This window comes from Ochotona curzoniae, unplaced genomic scaffold (genome assembly GCF_017591425.1).
Source record: "Ochotona curzoniae isolate NIBS_2020 unplaced genomic scaffold, NIBS_Ocur_1.0 contig_1482, whole genome shotgun sequence".
Taxonomy (NCBI): Eukaryota; Metazoa; Chordata; class Mammalia; order Lagomorpha; family Ochotonidae; genus Ochotona; species Ochotona curzoniae.
This window is the reverse complement of record NW_024465100.1, coordinates 301,329-311,740: the sequence shown is the minus strand read 5'-3', so window position 1 is coordinate 311,740 and position 10,412 is coordinate 301,329. Positions and strand designations below refer to the sequence as shown.

The 10,412-nt window shown below is 35.8% G+C and overlaps 2 protein-coding genes across 2 annotated transcripts; both read left to right on the top strand.

Annotated features, from left to right (window-relative positions):
• The first annotated feature begins 1,370 nt into the window (after positions 1-1,370).
• Positions 1,371-2,294, top strand: LOC121148009 (taste receptor type 2 member 14-like). Its single transcript, XM_040967974.1, has one exon. It carries the CDS (start codon positions 1,371-1,373, stop codon positions 2,292-2,294), a length of 924 nt encoding a protein of 307 aa, XP_040823908.1.
• Positions 2,295-7,538: 5,244 nt separating this feature from the next.
• Positions 7,539-8,453, top strand: LOC121148001 (taste receptor type 2 member 125-like). Its single transcript, XM_040967965.1, has one exon. The coding sequence runs from the start codon at positions 7,539-7,541 to the stop codon at positions 8,451-8,453; it is 915 nt and encodes a 304-aa protein (XP_040823899.1).
• The last annotated feature ends 1,959 nt before the right edge of the window (positions 8,454-10,412 follow it).

Below are 10,412 nucleotides of genomic sequence, written 5' to 3'. Positions count from 1 at the left end.
ATGTAACATATCTATTTATTGCATAAGTGAAAGTGATTAAACAAATCCATTTACAATTCTATTTTAATAAAATTATTCTAATGTAGGATAAAGTCATATTTTATATAACAATTAAGAATTTAAAATGCACTCTGAGAAATTGCATACACTAAATCTTTCATTTAAAAAATGAGATCCAACTTACAACAGTAATTAGAACTTCCTCATAAACTGTGAAGTTGCTCTATTCCCGACATCTCATATGTCAGATTTTGTATATATTCGACTACATTTATTCTTAGGAACATGAAATTTGCATTTAAATATGTATTGAATTTTTCAACATAGTTTTCAAGTACATAGCAAAATAGATTTCTGATGGTAATATTTTAGTCAATATTATTCCAAGAAATTGGTATTATGGAATACCTCTCTCTCTGTCTCTGTAAAATCTACCTGCCACATAAATATAAAGAATTTTTAAAAAGATCATCTCTAGAGGACTATCTTCCTGTTTTGATATTAAGACATTTTCTGTCCTATGTATTAGTTTCCTGGAAATCACCTAATTATCATGTGCCCAAACAGAGTATACATTAGGAAAGCAAATGAAAGGAAATTTGTCCTTATTTGCGTGCTCACAGGTGAAAATTCAGGTTTCCTTACAATATTAAGTATGAAATATACCAGCCCATGCCAAAGATACAACATTGAGAAATTTGAAGAAAAAATTTTTTGGAATAACAGTGTTTTACATAAACACAGCATTGAACCTATCCATTACTATGAGATTTCTGCCTTACACTGACACAGAATTGCAAAGAAGTAAAAAAAACTTCACTGCATTTAGAGTTTGTGTGTGCTTATGCATGTCCTTCTAAGAAGTAAAATAAATAAATATTGCTAGTACCTAACACTTAAACTTTGTTAGACAATCTTGTAACTTTTGTAGGGATATTTTAGAGAAAGTAAGGAAAGATCCCCACAGCCATCTATCTTTATATGTCATATTTATTATTGTTGTGCTCATATTTTAAGTTTTTTTTGCACAAAATACAGCTAACTAGATTAAAGTGTGCTGAGCTGAAAAGAAATATCTTCATTTGCATGATAAGCAATGAGAATTCAGCACTTCCTTCATCATCAGGTACAAAAGCCTTCCTCTTTGGTCTGTAATGTTTAGAAGCTCTGTTGAATCTCAGCTGTGCTCTCTGGAAAATTAAAAAAAGAAAATGTTCCGGGAGGGAAATGGGAACAATCTACTGACAGACTTGATGCTTGAAGATTTTTTGAGGGGGGAAAAGAACTGAGTTTTCAAAATCTCTTGTAAGTGGTTGCACAAAGAAGATTTCAGCAGTGACGTGAGGTATCAGCGTGTTTTCTTATTGACAATGGCTGCTATTGTACTGACCATATTGACACTGATTCTAACTGTAGAATTCATTGTTGGGAATGTAGACAATGCATTCATTGTACTGGTCAACAGTATTGATTGGGTCAAGGGAAGAAAGATTTCTTCAGTTGATAAGATTATCACGGCTTTGGCAGTCTCCAGAATTGGATTGATCTGGTTCACATTGATTATAAGGTTGGCTTCTGCATTTTACCTGACTTGGTTTTTCACTGAAAAAGTCTTGCGAGTGATTCATATCGCCTGCACTGTGACCAACCATTTCAGCATTTGGTTTGCTACAAGCCTCAGCATCTTTTATTTTCTCAAGATAGCCAAGTTTTCTAACTCTACTTTCCTCTACCTAAAGTGGAGAGTGGAAAAGGTGGTTTCAGGGACAGTGCTTATGTCTCTGGTGCTCTTGTTTCTAAATATTGCCCTGTTAAACATGCGTATCAGTGTCTATATTCAAGTATATAAAGGAAATGTGACTATGGGTTTGAGAGAGTTTGCACAGCTTTTCAGAATATTTTTGTTCACTGATACAGTGTTTATGATCATACCCTTCACCATGTCCCTGACAACTTTCCTCCTGCTCATCTTCTCCCTTTGGAAACATCTCAGAAAAATGCAACTCAGTGCCAAGGGATCCAGAGATGCCAGCATCAAGGCCCACTTACAAGCCTTACAGACTGTGGTCGCCTTTCTCGTGCTATGTACCGTTTTTCTATTGTCTTCTCTTCTACAAACTTGGGGCTCTGCATTGCTGGAGAATTGTCTGAGCATGACAGTTTGCCACGTATTTGAGATGACGTATCCCTCACTCCATTCATTCATCCTGATTCTTGGAAACAGGAAGCTGAGACAGGCCTTTCTGGCTTTTCTGAGGTGGCTGAGTCATAGGTTCAAAGATGCACCATGTTAAGGTCTTTGTAGTGTTTAGGGTATCATCATATACATGCTCGACGTCAAGTCACTTCATGTGGAGTTTGGGTTCACTATAGATTTTCACCTCCCAATATTCGCTCATTTGTGTAAATGTATGTGTCTCTTGCAATGATATGTGCAAAATTCTGATATCTGCATATGTTAAAATATATGCACAAGGGCTTATATAAACCAGGTTATACACAGAAGTATATGATTATAAATCACATAAATATTAGAACATTTAGTTACCTTTGAATTTTATGTGAACAATTCACCTTTCTGGGATTTCTCAATTAGAAAACATGTACTATGTGATATATATATTCACAGATATGGATACATATAAGATAATAGCAAATGCATTTTTTTTACTGTATTTTGTACTCACAAAATAGTTTTCTGGGGCCAGCGTTATCACATGGTGAATAAAGTCACCTCCTGTAATGGTACAGTCCCATATGCACACAGGTTTGTGCCCAGCTGTTTCATTTCCCATCCAGCTCCCTGCTGGGCAAAGCAGCAGGAGGTGTTCCAAAGGCTTGCAGCGCTGCTACCCATGTGGGAGACCCAGATGAAGCATTCAGGTCATGGCTTCAGCTCTGCCCAACCATGGCCATTTCAGCCATTTGGAGTGAACCAAAAGAGCAAAGGTCTTTATCTCTCTCCATCACTCTCTGTAACTTTGACTTTCAAATAAATAGATGTTGTTTAAAAGATAGCTTCTAAATTAATTGATAAAAGACCTAATATTTACAATGGAAAATTAGGAATAAATTATTTACTATTTGAAATCACACACACTAAACATTTTGCTTCACATATAAGAATCAACTTGCAAAACAATTTTAGAAATTCCAGAGTCACAGATTGCTCTATTCCAAATAGTCTTTGTTACTACTTTCTTTGTGCAGAAGATTTGAACCATATTCATCATTGGAGTTATGGAATTTGCATTTTAACAGACTTCATATTTCTCAATACATTTCCCAAGCACATAGAAAAAAATACATTTTCTTTTTAATGTAAGAGGCTACCAAATTACATCTGTTGATCATTTTAAGTAATGTATGATTCTAAGAGATGATCACAATTTGTTGTATGGCAGACATGAAAGATCTGTTAACAATGTTGGTGAGGGACATTGCACATGCTGGAATCCCACATGAATGCCAATTCATGGGTGCCAGCTGTTTCACTCCCCATCCAGCTTGTGTCCTGGGAAAGCAGCACCCAGGGAATAGGAGCTGGTCCTTTCATGACACACCTGAGAGCCCAGTGTGGGGAAGAGTGTTCTGAGGATGTTACTTGAGTGGTTTTGATAGCCCTGATATGTCAGTTTCATTGTTGCAGGGATGAGAAAATCCTTCCGTGGTCTACTGGATAACAAAATCCACCTTATATAATATAGTAATAACTAATTAGAAAATGCTATTTGACACTAAGAGTTCTTCCATAGTAGTAACCAAAACTATGAAATCCCTGTAAATCAGGGCTGCAGATATTTTACTGAGATGTTAATTACATTGTAGCAAAACATTAAAAAAATTAGAAGTATAGTTATGTTCATGTTCTTAAATGGGTAATGTCAGCAGTCATAATGGATTTCAGAAATATTCAAAATTTGTGATACTTCCTATATACTTCCTATATGAGCAACAGTTAAAATTATATAGAAGTTTTTTAAAATCTTAGCTTGCAAATCACACTTGATGCTTACTAATAATACATTAGGATGTCTGAGTATAAAAGTATTTAAATATAAGTAAGCTCATTGAGAATTATTTATTTGCAAAAATCTGGAATAATAATTCACATCTTCTAGTTCCTTGGAATTTTTGGGATATCCAGTGAAGCACATTGGCACTGTTGGTGCTGCAGGGTGTACACTTGGGTGTCATGGGGTTGTTTACAATAAATCTTTATTAGGTATATTCGGCTTGTGGGAGTACTTTGGGTGGTTTTAATAGGAGAAAACTTGGAAAATTGTGTATCCATTCCTTTAAACATTTATATGGATTTTCCGTCTGTAAAAATAAGCATGACTAAGCTTCTTCTGTTCATCTAGAAAATTTCCATGTTTTCCATTTGTTATTTTCCTACCTTCACTAACCCGAGTTATACAGATGTTAGACAATGCAAAAACGACAAAGCATGAAAGAGAATACATCAGCATTTGCATGTTCACAAATGAGAATTTAGCTTTTATTTCAGTATCAGCTAATGGAAAATTCCATCCCAAGGAGAAGATTCAAAATATAGGAATGGGAGGTCGTTTCGGTTCTTTTCAGAGTAGTTAGTGTTTTAATTCAACATGAAAAACTTGGTGCTAGCAAATTCCAGTGGGCCTCAGAATCTTTAAAAAATCGGGAAGTTCACTGCACATCTAGAAAGCATGTGTGGATTGAACTTCATATCAGGATATCAAGGAATTCTACCCAGTGACATTAGACTTGCTGTTCCCCTCCAGATATGAAGGGTTTACCTATTTTAAATATTGTATGCCTGAAATCTATAAAATCTCTCTATTCATGGATAAGAATGTCAAGTGAACCAAACACAGCTCCTTCCAGCCTAGTTTTTAGGATTTGATTTGGGAAAATTTGTCAGTAATTCCATGATTCTGGTGAACTACATTCTCTAAGTCAAGAGGCAACAGTGCTCTGCATTTGATTGCATTATGTTTGTTCTTCCAGTCCCTAACATTGGTTTGCTTTGTTGATGTCAATATATTGCTATGTACCTGTGATTACTACAGTTTTATGGGGTGTAAAACAAAGAATCATTGTTCTTGCCACTCTAATCACGTAGAACTGTGAAACTATTAAAACCGCTTGAGCAGGACCCTCAGAGCATCGCCCACATCCGGGACCCTGGGTGGGTTGCGAGGCTGGGTGTGGCTTCTCTCCTTATTTCTCCCCTCTTCACAGATAAAGGAAGGAAAAAAGAGAATGTCAAAACAACAGTCTCATCCCGTTTCCTCTAGCCCTTGACCCTTCGTACTCTAAGCAAATACGTAAAAATTCTCACAAATAAAATGTATAGAATTTAAATAACAATCATTGCTCTGACTGCCTCGGTAATAGCCCATAATTTTCTCTGATTGCTTCTAGCTTTATCATATTTTATTCACTGAAAAGAATGTTTTTTTTGGCTTTATTAGTGTTTGTGTAAAAAGGAGCATAAATATGGTAATTATAGTAGTTGTTCTGGAGAATTCGGTGGTTTTGTCATGATGTTTTCCATTTATCGAATTTCTAACTGTAAGAATCATTGAACATATCTTCAAAGTTCGAGAGATACTCATATAAATGAGGTATGAAAATGTTGCTCATTTAACTCAACAAACATTTACACTTCCATGAAAGGCATCAGTGAAATACATATATCTATATTATATACATATTTTTGATGATTTAAATGTATTCTCAAAGATTGTGCAACTACAGTTGTCCACCAAAGTTGAAATTAGGCAAAATGTGGTCACATCATTATTACAACAAGATTTGTTATTAGATTGGTGTTTTTAACTGATTCCACAAGGAATTCTACTGCATGTATTAAAATTTCATATGTAACAATCCCACTTGATTCTTAACAAAAAGTGTTACCAAATAATTTTTGTTTATTATTATCTACCTATCCCAATATAATTTAGACTACATAAGGTCAAATTTAGAGATTGTATCTGTTTGCTATTGCTTCCACGGAGTTACAAGATGGCACAAGGAGAAATAGGTCAAATGATAATGAATATATAAATAATAAAAATATAAATGGATGAATGAATTACAGAACTATGTTAAATATAGTGAAAACAAAACCCCTCAAAAAACCTACACATTATAGGAATATTCCAGCTTTGGTTTCATACGTTTACAAAATATTTTAACTGATAAACATATGCAGACTTTTAAAAACGTATTTGTTACAAGTTTATAGTAGTAGAAGCACTTCCCACAGCAACAGAATGGCCATTCCACATTGTAGAAAAATCATCATCTTTCTCATTTAAATTTAGGACTTTAGTAAATAATTTCTACATATACTCAATTAGTTTTTATTGCTCATGTTGATTCTTAGCATTGAGGTGGAGTCAGCTCTTCGTATTTAAAAGATTCCGCATTTTTAAAATATTCTTGAACTTCATGATGCATGTCCCCCCCCCCTTTGCTTGATAGCTTGTGGTGAATCAGTTTTATTGATCTATAGTTTCTTTTCCTGTCCTTGGAAAAATGATTTTTTTAAATATTAATTTACCTCTGTCAGGCTGTGAGTTTGTCTTGATCTGGGCGGTGCCTTTTAGAAAGGTTGTGAATACAAGGATGTTGGAAGATGAAGTATAATGGAAAAATCCTAAGCTATTTGGTGCTAATTGTGGAGTGTGCCTTACTGGGGAAACACAATGAGCAGGATTTTTGCCTTGTGAATGATTCAAACCCAGGATGCACTTTGGCAACAACCAACAAATTATCACCTCTTATTGTGTGAAAAAAGATTTAAAACTGTTGAAACTTTAATTCAACGTGATATAATACAAACACAGGAGTTTTTAAACAATGCTTAATACAACTGTCATAGAGTATATGCTAGATAATTAATTAATGTTAGAGAATGACAAACCCAAATGATTAAATGAAAAGAGAGGATTTGGATGAAAATAGTGTATTCATGTGTGTGTGTTTTGTTAATCTAAAATGATAGAAGTAATTATTTGTATTAATAACTCGATATCCTAAAGAATATAGGCAAATATCCCTGGACACACTTAATGTTTTGCTTTTTTCTTAACCTTAGAGGTTACAAATGTCACATAGGCTTTTGTCCACTGTACATATTTTGTTTTTTTTTCCCCCAGAATACAAATTGCCAAAAAAAGGTCGATGGTAGCAGTGTAAGAAATGCAAACAAATATTGCTTTATTTGCATGCTAGCCAAAGAGAATCAAGCATTTTCTAAATCCTTCACCACAGGAATCTTTCCTTTCATTTTTGTGTGTAAGGCCAAAAGGATCAGGTTGAAGATCAATTGAACTAGAAAATTACAGAAAAAAAAATCTCAGGAAGATATATATATGTCATATATATATATATATATGAACAATCCATCAGAAAAGTTCACGTTTGTAGGATTTTAATGAGGAGATATTGCTGAATTTTCAAGAATCAGGTTTATATACCTATGGATGCATAAACAGATCCTCAGAGGGGGGTCTCAGACATTGGAGCATTCTGCGACAACAATGGTTGCTTTTAGGGTGGCATTTGCCGTGATTCTGAGTGTGCAATTCATAATTGGAAATATAGGCAATGGATTCATAACAGTGGTGAACTACATTGACTGGGTGAAGAGGAGAAAGATCTTTTTAATTGATCAATTACTCACTGGTGTGTCAGTCTCCAGAATTGGTACAATCTGGTTCGTATTCTTAATTAACTTGGGTTTCATGTTTGACACAATCAACATGAAGAATGAAACTGTGTTAAAAATGAGTGCTATTGCCTGGACTATTACCAATCATTTTAGTGTTTGGTTTGCCACAAGTCTTGGCATCTTTTATTTTCTCAAGATTGCTTATTTTTCTAACTCTATTTTTCTGTACCTTCAGTGGAGAGTAAAAAAAGTGATCTCAGTAACGTTGCTAATGTCTTTGTTCCTTTTGTTTTCAAATGTTGCATGGACAAATATATATGCTGAGTTTTGGATTGAAAGACATAAAGAAAACCTGACTTTGAATTCGAGTTTGGGTGATTGTGCCCACTTCCGTGGAATTCTCCTGACCATTGAGATGACGTTCGCGATCATCCCTTTCACGCTATTCCTGATGACTTCTCTCCTGCTCTTCTTCTCCCTGTGGCGACATCTTAGGAAGATGCGGATCAACGTCACGGCATCCAGAGACAGCAGCACCAGGGCCCATGTAAAATGCTTGCTAATTTTGTTTGTTCTTCTCGTGCTGCGTACCCTCTTCTTTTCGTTTCTTCTCTTACAAAATTGGAACTCTGAGTTGGTGGAGAATCAACTGATTTCCATGGTTGCTCAGGTTTTCGCCATGTCCTATCCATCGAGTCACGCATGGATCTTGATTCTGGGAAACAGCAAGCTGAGAGGAGCCTCGGTAACAGTGTTGTGGTGGCTTAGATGGAGATGGAAGTGAGTGCCTTCCATCGCCTCCCTTGCAGGATCATCTCCTGCATTCTTAAAGACAATTGACTCATAGAAAAATTTATATATTGGAAATTTTCACTTCTATAATATTTATGAGTTGTGTGTCTATTTTTTTTTAAAGATTTATTTATTTATTGGGAAGTCAGATATACAGAGAGGAAGAGAGACAGCGAAGAAGATCTTCCGTCTGATAATTCACTCCCCAAGTGAGCGCAACGGCTGATGCTATGCCGATGCGAAGCTAGGATCCAGGAACTTCTTCCAGGTCTCCCACATGGGTGCAGGGTCCCAAAGCTTTGGGCCGTCCTCGACTGCTTTCCCAGGCCACAAGCAGGGAGCTGGATGGGAAGTGGAGCTGCCGGGATTAGAACCGGCGCTCATATGGAATCCTGGCGCATTCAAGGCGAGGAACTTAGCCTAGACCACGCTGCCGGGCCCATGAGTTGTGTGTCTTACAGAAACATACTGGTTTTGGACCATCCTCTACTGCTTTCCCAGGTCATAAGCAAGGTGCTGGACTGGAAGTAGAGCAACAGAGACATGAACTGGTGACCCTATGGGATCCTGGTGTATGCAAGGCAAGGATTTTAGCCACTGAGCTATTGTGCTGGACCCTCAAGTTGTGATTTGTTGTTTACAGTGTGTGTCTATACTCTTTAGAAATAGGATTTTTTTCTTCTACCTGTTATTTCTTCAAATCTTTACTGATAGGAATGTTGAACTTGTCTAGGATTAGGATTGGGAAGCTTTGAACACAGAGTATGTGAAAAACATGTATAAATTCTTTTAAACCTTTTTATATAAACCTAATATGCATGTTAAAATCAGTCCTGAAAGGCAATGAATCATTAAAGTCATATTAAGTTTCATTTCATTGTCTTTTGTTCTCTGTATTGCGTGTGTAGCTTTCCTAGATGACACACTTCGTGAACCTAAATTGGGTTTACATCAGACAGTGAAAGAGAATATATGTCCATTTGCAAGCTTGCAAATGAGAACTCAACCTTCACTGCAACATAAGCAATGGAAGGTTCTAGTTCATGACAAGGTTATGAAGTATAAGAACAGCAGTATTTTAAAGGCATTTCTCTGTTTTCTTCAGAATAACAAAGGGTTTCATAAACTCAGTGTTGAATTCATCTATTAAGATGCCTATGTGGTATCTCCATGCTGGCCACAGAAATGAGAATAATTTAAAGATTTCAGGAAACATTCTGAAATCATGTGCTTACAGAGTTCTAGGCATGGTCTTACAGAATTCCATCCAGAAATATTAAACTTGCCTTTTACTCCACCAAAGAAAGTTGTCAGCCTGGCTTCCATTCAAATTCTAATATCTTCATACTAGTGGTGATCTGCATAGCACTGATCAAGTGACAAAACCTATACTCAGCTGATCACATGCTCAGGTCTCTGAAAGTCTCCAGAATTGCTTTGCTTTGGGTAATGCTGATGTATTGGAATGGGACAATGGTTGGACTAGACTTACACAATGTGCAAGTAAGAATGACCGTTCTTATTGCATGGATGGTTAAATACACACACGTATGTATTATATATATATATGTATGTATTTTATATATAATCTATTTTTTCCTGTCCTCAGTGTATTATAACTTCTCAAGCAATTTCCCAAGCTTTATTTCTCGTCACTCGAAGAAGAACATTAACAGGTTCATTCTAGTGCTACTGGTGAGAATATTGATGATTTTTTCATGTTACAGTAATCAACCCACATGAGACTATGAAGTGGAAGAGCATCAGAAAAGCATCACTTGGAAAACTAAATTGACAGATGTTGTATGTATTTTCAGTTTTTGTTTGTTTGATTTTCTTTTTTGATCTTTTGTTGACAGAGAACAGATGCCAGGTATTTCATAGGTGAAACTCTGAGATATAGGATGTATAGGATGTTTCTTATAGGATATAGGGTGCTATATTGATATAG